The sequence below is a fragment of the Triticum dicoccoides genome, chromosome 2B (genome assembly GCF_002162155.2).
Source record: "Triticum dicoccoides isolate Atlit2015 ecotype Zavitan chromosome 2B, WEW_v2.0, whole genome shotgun sequence".
In the NCBI taxonomy this organism is placed as follows: Eukaryota; Viridiplantae; Streptophyta; class Magnoliopsida; order Poales; family Poaceae; genus Triticum; species Triticum dicoccoides.
The window spans coordinates 523,117,556-523,131,097 of NC_041383.1; the positions used below are offsets into that span (position 1 = coordinate 523,117,556).

General features: G+C 49.3%; 1 protein-coding gene across 2 annotated transcripts; it reads left to right on the forward strand.

Moving 5' to 3' along the window:
* The first annotated feature begins 980 nt into the window (after nt 1-980).
* Nucleotides 981-4,509, forward strand: LOC119364617 (beta-1,4-mannosyl-glycoprotein 4-beta-N-acetylglucosaminyltransferase-like). 2 transcript variants are annotated; one of them, XM_037630097.1, is made up of 2 exons: nt 981-1,454; nt 3,016-4,509. In XM_037630097.1, exons 1-2 carry the CDS (start codon nt 1,389-1,391, stop codon nt 4,114-4,116), a joined length of 1,167 nt encoding a protein of 388 aa, XP_037485994.1. In that variant the 5' UTR covers nt 981-1,388; the 3' UTR covers nt 4,117-4,509. The 2 variants fall into 2 exon arrangements, with proteins under 2 accessions (XP_037485994.1, XP_037485995.1); XM_037630098.1 differs by lacking the exon at nt 981-1,454 and adding an exon at nt 1,482-2,786.
* The last annotated feature ends 9,033 nt before the right edge of the window (nt 4,510-13,542 follow it).

The following is a 13,542-nucleotide window of genomic DNA, read 5'->3' on the forward strand; positions in this document are numbered from 1 at the left end:
GTGCCGCTACGCGTAACCATCCCGACGTTGCCATGCTGTCTCGACGTATTGATGGGGAAACAGACGGCTTCCCGGGAATTAGTCCATCCCAGAATCGCTTGGATCACATGCCGCACGTCACGTCCGCAGGGAAGGGAAGATGCCCGCAGAAAATTCCCGGGATTGCACTGCACTTGCGTCTCGTGAAGACGATGCGGTTCGAGCCGTGCGTCGTCCGATGAACTGCCCGGTTGGTGGACGTGCCACGCCAGGAATTGGATAATCTACACTTTAATCTGTTAAAGTTTGAGGCCGGTAGCAGCAAGCAAGCAGATGATCGACCATGTGAGGAAACAAACCAATTGCAGCTCGTGGAAGGGCATCTGCCCCCCATGATTACCCGTGGCCATGGCGTCCCAGCTTGTTCTACGTTATCCTTAGTAGTCAGGGAAATACGATGAGCTGGATAGATGCCAATCATATCCAGATTCTTTTCGCAACCATGTCATCGATGAAGAAAAGAAAATGATAACCTTTCCTCCACCAAGAAAGCCGGCCGGCTTTATGAACTGCAACAATCTGCTTGACCAAAAGCAAGGCAAGAAATGGAAACCACTAAACAGCATGTAATTAATTTCTTCTATAAAACTTGGGGGGAAAACAGTACTCCCTCCGTTTCAAATTACTTGTCTTGGATTTGTCTAGATACGGATGTATCTAGCATTAAAATGAGTCTAGATACATCTGTATTTAGACAAATCCAAGACAAGTAATTCGGAACGGAGGGAGTACCAGTACTAGTACTAGTTTTGTTTGTGAGATCGGCAAAAACAATGATGCTTGGAAGCATATTCGCTGGATGCCTATCCTATTATCTATCCCATCCCATCCCAAGAGGAAGAGGAAGAGGAACATTGTGCGTGGCGCACGAGGCCTGCTGCCGCCGGTGCGGACAAAAGCGCCACCCAAACGGCTATAATTAGGCGGTTCGGGAGCGCAAACGCTCCAGAGCTCCTCCACCTCCACGTTTTAACTTCAACACCTCGTCGCGCACGCCCGTAAATTACCCTCCTCTCCTCTCCTCCACAGCCCCACCCCAGCACAGCACGGCCCGACCGAGACCCCCGTAACGGGAAACGCCAGGATCCTAAAGACCTCCAGGGAGGCAGGGCCTAGAGCCACCCAACCAACCACCGGAGCGGAGCGCAGCGGCGCAGCTCCCCGCCGGCGATCGCTCGGGAGATTCCGCCCGCCCGAGCGCGCGCGGCTCCGTCGCCCCGCGCGCTCCATTGGAGGAGCCCCCGCCCCCGCCCCCGCCCCGCGCGCGGCCGCCTTGGAGTTGGAGGGGAATCGCTTCCTGCCCCCGCCCCCTTGCCTGCTCTGGCGGCGGGCTCCTCCTCGCCGCCACGATGCCCGAGGCCGGCCGCTACACCCACAAGAAGGACGACGGCATCTGCAACAGCGTCTGCGGCGAGGTGAGCCATTCCCCTTCCAGATCTGCCTTCTTCGCCGCGTTGGGTTGATTCCGTGCCCCCCGAGATGCGTGCTTCCCTTGTCGGCATGCCTGGAGCATTAGGTCCGCGCCGCATGCTTGCCGCCTTGTGCCTTGATTCGGTCCTCGTGCCGTCGTCGATGCGTGCTGCTACTCTATTTGTTTTTTCCCGAGCTCCGATTTTCTGTTGGGATGCCGGTCGGAATTTGGTGGGATTCGGAGCAGAGGAGGGAGGCCCTCTGCTCTTCCATGCTTTTGCTTCGGATGAGGAGGGGATATTGTTAGGTGGAGCTACGGAGTTTGGATTCCTCACGCCTTTTTGGAGGTAGAAGAATCTCGCGACGTGTCGGAATTGCGTGTTTTGGGGCTGCTATCCACAACCGTGGCAGTACTAATATTTCTTGCGACGAGTAGGGGGCTTTTCTGCTTCTTTCTTCCTTCACGGCCACTTCTGCTGTGAAAACTTCAAAATTGCAGGTTTAATGGCGACTGTTCAACCCTAAAATTTCGTTAGGGAAAGGGGCAGCTTTTGGTTAGTTATCACTACCGGTATGTCTGTAGCTAGCGTTCTTGTTGATAAAGCTGGTTCCGATTGTAGCCTGGACACTTTGATTTCCCACCGCTCTAGGTTCAGCTGTTGCTATCTTGCACAATCTTGCCAACCTCGCGCTTCATTATTTGTGACTGTTGTTGTCCTTATCCTTTTGGATTCGTGCTTGTAGCTCTGGCGCTAGTTCTTCATTGGTTCGTTGCTAAGTACTAGTAGTTTACTAGTTTTACACGGTGGTGGTCAGTCTCTGATGACCTTTTCATGCAACCTTTTATGGCTGTAGCATAACTTGTTGTGAAAAAGGGAATGTTCGGCGACTGCTTTGGGAGGTTATATCCTTTTGGCAAGCAGGCTTTGGTTATTGCCGTGCAGGCATGTGTTTGTTCCTGCTTTAGGGATTAGACTTTATAGAGTATGCATGTGTGTGCCTGAATTTTAAATAGTTGCCTCAAGTAGTTGTGCTAGGTCGTCAGTTTGTGTCGAGGGGTGGAAGTGCTCTGGTGCTGTAGTAAGTTACCTTGTTCTTGCCGTTTTTAATGGCGTGATCTGATGGTAACACCCTTTTGTCATCAGCAAGTGAGAAGTTGGGTATCTGTGCTCACACATGAGCTTTTCAATCCAGGTTTTTTCCTCATACGCCTGTCCTCGAATGCAAAATTTTCTAATTCAGTAATTTAGTCTGTTGCCTCTGAACCAGAACGAACAGCATGCTCGTCTTCTGTTCCGTGCATCAACTAGTTGCAGGACAGTAGACCTGATTTTTAGGTAAATTGCTCAGCTTAAAATATCCCTTGGCAGCATCAAATTTATATTCAATCATCTGTTTTGCTACCCCTGAACCTGAATGGACCGGTGTTAAAATGCTCCTTCAGTTATGTGTACCAGTATGTTTGATGTACCAGTATGTCAATGCCTGGTGTTCTTATTTCCTTCATGAATTTACTTATTTCTATTCTTGCTTTCTTATCTAATTTATGAATTCATTCACTTGCAGCCCACCTCAAAGGCAGTTATGGCCATGTCAAGGCTCAAGTGTGCGCTTCGGGGGTTTGATTTCAGGGTAATTCTGGCTCTCTTGATTGGTGTGCCACTGGTAATGTTAATGATATATGCGCATGGTCAGAAGGTCACATACTTCCTCCGGCCAATCTGGGAATCTCCTCCGGAGCCCTTCAAGATAATCCCTCACTACTACAATGAGAATGTCACTATGGAGAACCTCTGCAAGCTACATGGGTGGAAAGTCAGGGAGACCCCACGCCGTGTTTTCGATGCTGTCCTCTTCAGCAATGAGCTTGATATCCTTGAACTCCGTTGGAATGAACTGAGCCCCTATGTGTCAGAGTTCGTCCTGCTCGAGTCCAACTCAACTTTCACTGGTGTGATAAAGCCCCTCTACTTCAAGGAAAACCGCGATCGATTTAGATTTGCTGAATCGCGGCTGACCTATGGCACATATGGGGGAAGATTCATGAAGGGGGAAAATCCATTTGTTGAGGAGTCATTTCAGAGGGTTGCCCTGGACCAGCTCATTAGGATTGCAAGAATTGAAGATGACGACATATTGATCATGTCAGATGTTGATGAAATCCCAAGTGGCCACACCATCAATCTCTTGAGATGGTGTGACGACACTCCTAAGATACTCCATCTTCAGCTCAGGAATTATCTGTACTCATTTGAGTTTTTTCTGGATGACAAGAGTTGGAGGGCGTCAATTCACAGGTATGTGTCTGGGAAGACAAGATATGCTCATTTTCGGCAGACAGATGAGCTTCTTGCCGATTCAGGGTGGCACTGCAGTTTTTGTTTCCGGCACATCAGTGATTTTGCCTTCAAGATGAAAGCTTATAGCCATGTGGATAGGATTAGATTCAAGTACTTCCTGAACCCTGAGAGGATTCAAGATGTCATTTGCAGAGGGGCGGATCTTTTTGACATGCTTCCTGAAGAGTATACGTTCCAAGAAATCATTGCGAAGTTGGGCAACATTCCAAGCACATTCTCTGCTGTTCATCTTCCTAGTTATCTGCTTCAGAATGTTGACCGGTACCGGTATCTTCTCCCCGGGAACTGCAGGAGAGAAAGTGGCTAGGTTCTGTGGTTTACTTTGCAAGCTGTTGTGCATGGGTGGCACTGCCTAAGCTGCTTGAGAGTGGTTGGCTGTTGCAATTGCATCTGATATGATTGGCTAAGTTGGACGGTTGCTTGGGCTAGTGGTTATGGACAAGTTCATGATTTTGTGCCGTGTAATGCAACATTGGAGGATATGACAGCATAGCGCATGCTTGATCGTTACCTTCCCAGAAGAGCTCAACGGTGTATGCTTACCACCAGAAGTCATTGCCATTCATATTTCCTCCCTGATTGATGTGTAAACTCAGAGCTGTAATGGAGAAATGAACACTATGTGAGATTCCAGATTTATATGCTGTACAAGTGGCCTTACCCTGCAGATAATTACATATGCATGTGTTCATATTTTTCACCTTGGTGCTTTGTTTCTTGTGTTGATGGCACCGATGAAAATCTGATTTCCTGACTACTGGATTTTCTGATTCCCATCTTAAGAAGTTCTGGCTTCCAAGACTTTTGAAACTTAGGTGACCAACCGGGTAAGTACAACTTCTGCATTTTGCAGCTGTGAACAGACTTGAAAGGTGGTGTGGCAAAAACAAGTTGTAGGGGAATGTTGGTAACCCTTGGACTGACATTTGGACATGTCGAAATCTTGGTGCTTGGTGATGGCTGTATCATCTGTTCAGTTTTTCTTGTGCATGTTTTCCTGCCCCTTGTTTTTCTAAGTTATTGCTTTTGTGTTACGGGGTCTTGTAAATGGTCTCCTGTAAAGGGTCTTGAAGGTTCTCGCTGAACAAACCTCCTTGAGATGTTTGGTCATTCAGCATTTCTTGTCTGGTTCCAGTGAATCAATTATGCTCTGTTTGTCTTATTTGTTTGACGCAGTTGACTCCGTTGTGCTGGAATGTGCGTGTTTCCAAGTATCATGCAATAGGTTTCTTTGTGTTTGGCCTTTTTCTGTTCTGTAGTTTAAAATTGAAGGAATAATTCCTCAGTTATTTACGAGTTGTGTTCAGTAGCATGGGTTTTTGCACCTTTATATCACGCTTCTGTTGAATTTTCATTATTTGTAGCACCAATCCCTTATCTGAAGCTGAAGACCCTTTTTGTTTATGTTGTAGTATCAATGCATTTTGCTAATCTAAATATATACTACTACCTCCATTCCAAAATATAAGACGTTTTGGTAGGCTAGTTTAGTCTACCAAAATGTCAGGTAGTAGTAGGTTAAAGAATGATGGCGCACCGTATCCTAATTGTGCATGTAGTTTAGGCGTCTATTAACCTGCTGATCTTTGCTGAACTGCGGCTTGCAGCGCAGCAATTGTATCACCATCTGCCTAGGCATGCATAATCTTTTCCCTGTCCTGTGTGTGCCTGTCAGTGTTCAAATATCTTGCTAAGCAAATTTTAGTTTCTTTTTCTGATAAAGCTAGGCAAGTTTTAGTAGCGTGTTTCCTCCCTGTCCCTGTAGTTATGCTGACCGAGGCCAAATTGGTTTGAAATTTGGTAGGTTCCTGTAGAGGAATCTGAATACATTTCTGCTTTGAACAGTATCCGACTGCAGTGGGGTTGATTTGCACCTTGTGGTGGGGTTGTCCGATCCTCAATTTGTTATATTAGTAATCTTTTCCAGTTAGATAGCGACTCTATGCTAGTTGTAAGTTACTGAGAAGCAATTATTTTACTAATAATTAGCTTTTCAAATTACCTGTCTAAAACAATATAATCGAATGTGAGACGTCATTATAGTTCTCTTTTATGATCAAGTAACGTCGCCACCGTCCAACGAGAGGACTCATCCACCCTCAGTCTCTGGGCGTGGTCCGCCAACCCCTCCGCCATCCCAAAGGTGTTGCTTCTCACGATCACCGGCAACCAGCCGGCCGGCTACAGCAATGGGCCGAGTGCTACTGTTGGTCGACGCGGCCTCAAGCGCCGCCTCCTGGTGCACCTCGACCTGGTGGAAGATTTCACGCCCGACATCAACGGCAACAGCCCTCGACGCCCTCGCTCCTCGCACCCGTTCTCCATCACCCTGGGGGTCATTGATGGCGAGTCCAGAACACGAGACAGGTCGGAGGTGGCTGTGCGCCGTCGTGATGAGGATCAAGACAGAGACCGCCACGACGATGGCCGCGACCGCGGCCGCCGAGGCCGTGATGAGCGCCCCTCTTCCTGGAGGGACCGTTTCTTCAGGAGCAGGTCGCGAGCTCCGGAACGCCATGATGATGACGGCCGGCGCGACGGCCGGCGAGAGACAGAGATGATCGACGCGATGATCGTGGTCGTGATGGGCGCCGCCGCCGTCCTGAGGCCCGGGACGCGCGACGTATCGACTCCAAGCTGGTGCAGCGGTTGCCGGACGGTGCGGTCATCCCGGCCTCTAGTAGGCGCAGCCGCCGTCGACCTGACGACTGCCAGACACGACCTGGGCGTTCTGGAGGTGATGCAAGCCCGGTCTCCGAAGACACCCGTGGATGCTCGCCTCCATCCTCGCCGCGGACGACCTCCTGTGATGTGGTGCAACTCAGCGACCCCTCTGGTGAAGCCCCTTGGCGGCGTTGGCTCGCCCCCTGTTTTGGCTCCAGTCCGCGCCCTGTGGCTGTGTGCCCGGTCACCCCCCTGCAAGCCGCGGCATCACCCCGCACCACCAACCTGGACGTGATCGAGATCATCCCGGCCCCCTCTCCTGCTGGGTGGGATGATGTTGCTGCTGCTGCCACGCCACCCCATGCTCGCTCTGTGTGCTCTGAGCCTGCGCCAACCTCTGAGCTGGAGCCGGACACCCCAGTCCACGTCCCGGCGCCGGATCCGCTGCCTTGCACCCCTCTGTTCAAGGTGTGTCAGCCACCATTGCTTGCTGCGCCAAAGTCTCCATCGCCAAGGCCGCGGCCGCCATCGAAGAGAAGAAAGACTCTTGCTGGAGTGGTGGGTTTCAACATCAGCCGCTCCAGTCCACGTCTCCAGGCTAAACAGAGGAAGCTTCCGATTGCTAAGATGGCGGAGAAGTTGTTGTGCCAGCGCATGGGGGTCATCGACGAGGGGCAGCAAGTCACCAAGGAGGCCATCAACAAGTTCGTGGCCATGTTCCATGGCCAGCTGCCTGGCATCACAGTTTCGGCCCTTCGGGCTTTGTTCAACCTCGACTGTGATCTGGCGAACGCCGTTGAAGCTGCTTTGCTTGAGCATGGTGGGCAGGCAGGTACCGAGCTCCAGGAAACAAGCGCAGAGGTGGCCGCTGAGGCGGAGTGATGGCGCAGCCTGATGCCCACGCTGATGATGTCCTTTCCATCTCCATGTTAGATACAACCTCTATGTGTGTGTGCCTGTACGCCTGGTTGCAGCCATCCATGTTGATGCCTGCCTCCTTTTGCCTTGGCGAGGCTTCTATGTATCCCCTTAGCTACCGTGAACTGCTAGTGGCATTTGTTGTTGAAGTTGGATGCATGCGCTCCATATGCAGCTCCAGAACTGTTGTAATCAAGGTTATCCATGATAGATCAAAATCTTAGCATCCTAAACTGGAACGTACGAGGTCTAAATTGCTCTGACCGTCGAGCAACTATCCGAGAGACGATCGCTGCTACCCCTTGCCACATTGTCTGTCTACAAGAGACCAAGCTAGAGCTCGTTGACCCGTTCATCGCTTCGTTCCTCGGTGGCCACAACCTGAAAAACTTTGTTCAGCGCCCAGCCACTGGCACCCGTGGTGGCATACTGCTGCTTTGGGATGAGAGTGTGGTTGATGTAAAGGATGTGTGCATTGGCACCTTCTTCCTCTCCTGCACAGTCACGATCGTTTCCTCGACCACAACCTTCAAGCTCACCACTGTCTATGGCCCGACACGAAGCAATCTCAAGGATGCCTTCTTCCATGAGTTGATCAGCGAGAAGCCACCCCCAGGTTCAAAGTGGTTGGTTTCCGGTGATTTCAACCAAATCTACCGTGTGCAAGATAAGAACAAGCCAAATGTCGATCGAAGTCGTATCGCCCGCTTCAGAAACGCGCTCAATCTCTGTGAGCTCAAAGAGATCCATTTGCAAAACAGAAAATTCACATGGAGCAATGAGCAGACCAACCCAACTCTCAGCAAACTTGACTCTTTCTTTTGCAACGAAGATTGGGACTTGGACTTTGGCACGCACATCCTCCACGCGCTCTCGTCATCCTTATCAGACCACTGCCCTCTCCTCCTCGCGAATGACAAAGGCCCGCAGAGATCAAAACCCTTCCGCTTTGAAAACTTTTGGATCAAAATGCCCGGTTTTAAAGAGGTTGTCCAAGGAGCTTGGAGCGCCAACTCGGGTCACTCTGACCCATACCTCAACCTCTTTCACAAGCTAACAGAGGTGGGCAAAAAGCTTAGGAAATGGAGCAGGACAATGTTCGCGCACTCGAAGGTGCAAATTCACATGGCCTTGGAGCTTATTCTTCGCTTGGATGTGGCTCAAGATCTTCGCCCCCTTAGTACCAGCGAGCGAGAACTTCGAAAGAGACTTAAGAGAAAAGTGATTGGCCTTGCTGTTCTTGAGCGCGCGCGGAAAAGACAAAGCTCAAGAATCTCGAACTTGAAAGACGGTGACGCCAACACTCATTTCTTCCACCTTCGCATTAACCATAGGCGAAGGAAGAACTTCATTCACCGGCTCAGGCACCACAACGGGTGGGTTACTTCTCACGACCACAAGAAGTCCATCATTCAAAACCACTTCTCAGAGGTCACGAAGCGTGGTCAGCCGCGCACCATCGACATCAACTGGGACAACATCCCGGTGCCTGCTTGCGATCTCACAGATCTGGGGACTGCCTTCTCAGAGGAGGAGGTGAAAAAGGCGATTTTTGATCTCCCCAGCGACAAAGCACCGGGTCCGGATGGCTACTCTGGGGCCTTCTTCAAGGCATGTTGGGAGATCATAAAAGATGATATCTTGCTTGCTGTCAATCACTTCTCAAACCTGCGCTCCTCAAACTTAAGCTGGCTCAACTCGGCGAACATTGCTCTCATCCCGAAGAAGGATGGGGCGGAGTGTATCTCGGATTTCCGTCCCATTAGTCTCATCCACGCCGTCGCGAAGATTATTGCAAAAATGATGGCAAACCGGCTGGCCCCTCACATGCACGACCTTGTCTCAAATGCTCAAAGTGCCTTCATCAAAAAGAGAAGCATCCACGACAACTTCATGTACGTCAGAAACTTGGCGAGAAAGTTCCATCGCAGCCGCTCCCCGACGCTATTGTTCAAGCTTGACATTAAAAAGGCTTTTGATTTTGTGCGTTGGGACTTCCTCATGGATCTGTTGAAGCACCTTGGATTCCCGGACAGATTTCGCGACTGGGTTTCGGCTTTGCTCTCTACAGCCACTTCGAGGGTGTTGATCAATGGAGTGTTGGGTGATCCGCTAAAGCATGGATGTGGTCTTCGTCAGGGAGACCCGCTCTCTCCCCTACTCTTCGTCTTGGCCATCGATCCGCTCCACCACCTCCTCTGCAAGGCCACGACCCAAGGGCACCTTCACCCTCTGTGTGGCAGATCTTCCCCTGTTCGGGCCTCGCTCTATGCTGACGATGCAGCCATATTTGTTAAGCCCATTAAGGAAGATGTCCAATTCCTTGCTGCAACTCTGACCTCCTTTGGAGCGGTAACTGGCCTTGTCACCAACTATGCAAAAAGTTTGGTTGCCCCCATCCGATGCGACAACATCAACCTTGATGAGGTTCTTCATGCTTTCCCGGCGGTGCGCACCTCGTTCCCAATGCGTTACCTTGGACTCCCGCTTGCTGTTAAACGCCTCAAACGAATCCACTTCCAGTACCTTGAGGATAAAATTGCAGGCAAGCTCCCTCCATGCCAAGGAAGGCTTGTGGCCTCTGCCGGTCGTATTGTTCTTGTTAAGGCTGTCCTAACCGCCATTGCCATCTATCACCTCACGCCCCTCGACATCCTGGTGGAGGTCCTCAAGAAAATTGATAGTATTCGCCGTGCATACCTTTGGGCGGGCTCGGACAAGGTCTCTGGAGGAAAATGTAAGGTTAACTGGGAGCTTGTCTGCAAACCTAAGGAAAAGGGTGGGCTTGGAGTGCTTAATCTGGACAAGTTTGCTAAGGCTCTACGGCTCCGTTGACTTTGGTTCGAATGGACTGATAGGAGCAAGCCCTGGATTGGCATGGGGACTCCGTGTACTGATGAGGGATCGCCACTTCTTTGCGGCTGCCACTTCGGTCACTGTTGGGAACAGACGAACTGCGCAATTCTGGAACTTGTCGTGGCTCAATGGCTTGCGCCCTCGTGACATTGCACTGGACCTCTTCCATCTTTCTCGCAAGAAAAACTCCTCAGTCCGGCAAGCCATGGCCAACAATCTCTGGATCGCAAATATTGACGTCACCAACGGTCTGTCCTTCGTGCAGATTGAGCAATTTGCTGACCTTTGGGAAAAGGTTTCAACGGTGGCCCTCGAGGAAGAAGTGGAAGACTCGATTATATGGAAGTTTTCTAAGGACGGAACGTACTCAGCTTCCTCGGCTTACAAGGTGCAATTCGAAGGCCTCACCTCCTCTGATCTTGTCCAGTCTGTGTGGAGTGTGTGGGCTCCGCCGAGGTGCAAATTCTTTGCTTGGCTGGTTCTTCAAAATAGGGTCTGGACATTAGACCGCTTGATCCGTCGTGGGTGGCCCAACTGCGGCTTGTGTCCTCTCTGCAAGCAAGCGCAGGAGTCCGCGGCCCACCTTCTCTTCCAATGCCGCTTCTCTTTGCGCATCTGGAACGACATTCTCCCGTGGCTCGGAATGCACCACATCTCTACTTCTTCATGGTCGGCGAGCGCTTCGATCAAAGGATGGTGGAACGATAACCTTCAGATTCGTCTCGGCTCGCCCAAAGCCCTTGCCTCATTGATGATGCTCATCTCATGGGAGATTTGGTCCGAGCGCAATGCAAGAGTCTTTCGCAACGTTGCAGTCCCTTCGGTGGTAATCATTAACAAGATCAAGCAAGAGGTGTCGCTTTGGGCTTTGGCAGGTGCCATGCACTTGGGTATTGTAATGCCGCGAGAGTAGTCTTTTACCTTTTGCCGCTTGCGGCTTTGTCTGAAACCTTCTTCTTAATCAATGAAATGGCAAATCTTTTGCCTCGTTTCAAAAAAAAGGAAATGGTGATGATTAACAAACACTCCATTACCAGTTATCCGGATCGCACTAGCATAAGAGACTCTAATGGCTCCTTCAGAGTGCCAGTTCCAGATCGCTCGTTCCTCTTGGTCTGGTATGAGCTGCGCCATCAGCATCATCTCCCAAAGATGAATCAGCTGAATTACTAACTCATCGGTGTCCAGCTAGCCCAAAATGTCTCAAGCCCAGCCACGTGCCTGCGCACCCTCTCTTAACTCTTCTTCTGTTGATACACTCATACACTGCAACAATCTCTTGGGCATTAGAGCCATTAATCAAGTGACCTTTCCATGACCTTATCTCCCTTTTTCTTCTTCTTCAGTCTTCATTTATGTGCTCTCTGATAGATCCTTAGATCGGAGTGGGCTAGGAGATCCAGTAACCTACCTTCTCCTGGTGCGGATGAACTCGATCCAGCATCGGCCATGGTGGTGTGGTGACGGCGGCGACGTGGACTGAGATGGCGGCGGTGGTGTGCTTCCTGTGAGCACCGCGCTTACCCTAGATCGGTAGGGATTGTAGGTGGGGATTGTGACAGCGATTAACCTCGTAAGTCATGCCTCGGCCCCCACCTCTGTTTATATAGCGCGGGTCACAGGGGCCCACCAACCATGGTTTGGTTGGACGCCCCCGATCAGGGCGCGAGTCAGGGGCCCGTTCGACCCGTTGGGTTCGAACGGGAGAGAGATCAACCTAACATTCTCCCCCTTGATATCAACTTTACTTTTAACTTTATACTTTCTAGTTTATTTGTTTCATCACATATTGGTACATAGAGCATGTTTCATTGTCACAGCTCAACTGCCGATAGAATCATTCAGCTACAACATACGTTTTGTTCAGAAACAAATTATGTTCCTTTTGGGCCTATCCAGGAATCATAAGGCTTTCCCTTAAACCCATGCCAGCTAAGTGTTCCTTGAACACATTGGGTGGTAAGCCTTTTGTTAGCGGATCCGCAAGCATATCTTTTGTCTTTATATGCTCGAGACTTATAGTTTGATCCTGGATTTTATCTTTCACAACATAAAACTTTATCTCTATTGTTTTGGCAGCATTACTCGACTTGTTGTTGTGAGCGTAAAATACCGCGGGCTGATTGTCGCAGTACATCTTTAGTGGTTTGTGAATACAATCTACCACTTTCAAGTCAGGTACAAATTTCTTTAGCCATATCGCCTGCCCCGTGGCTTCGAAGCATGCTATGAATTCTGCATACATTGTGGATGATGCAACTGTCGACTATTTGGAGCTTTTCCACGAAATAGCTCCCCCAGCGAGGGTGAATACGTATCCTGACGTGGATTTTCTATCATCTTTGTCCCCCGCAAAATCTGCGTCTGGGGAATCAGATCTCCTGTATGTTAGCATGTAGTCCTTCATGCCTTGCGCATAATGCAATGCTTTCTTTACCATCTTCCAGTGCTCTATGACTGGATTCTCTTGATATCTACCGAGTACCCCGGTGATAAAGGCTAAGTCAGGGTGAGTGCACACTTGTGCATACTGTAAGCTGCCAACTGCCGAAGCATATGGTACTCCTTTCATTTGATCGATCTCATACTGATTCTTGGGACATTGAAATTTCCCAAAGCTATCGCCCTTAACTATAGGAGCAGGTGTGGCTTTACTCGCATGCATATTATACTTTTTAAGAACCTTTTCTAAATATGCTTACTGCGATAGTCCTAAGACTCCATTGTTTCTATCTCGGTGAATTTCTATGCCCAAAACATATGATGCTTCACCAAGATCTGTTATGTCAAAATTCGAGGATAAGAACTTCTTTGTTTCTTTTAGTAGACTAACATCACTGCTAGCAAGCAGAATGTCATCCACAGACAAGATTAGGAAAATATATTTCCCATTTTTAAACTTTGCATAAATGCAGTTATCCTCAATATTTTCTTTAAATCCAAAGCTTTTAATCGTTTGATTAAACTTTAAATACCACTGCCTAGAGGCTTGCTTTAATCCATAAATGGATTTCTTGAGGCGGCATCCCATATTTTCCTTGCCTTCCGTGATAAAACCCTTGGGCTGTTTCATGTAGACATTTTCCTTTAAATCTCCATTGAGAAATGTCGTCTTTACATCCATTTGATGTAACTCTAAATCAAAATGAGCAACTAATGCCATTATGATTCTGAAGGAATCCTTACATGAGACCGGAGAAAATGTCTCTTTGTAATCTATCCCTTCTCTTTGTGTAAATCCTTTTGCCACGAGTCGTGATTTATATTTTTCTATATTCCCTTTAGAGTCATACTT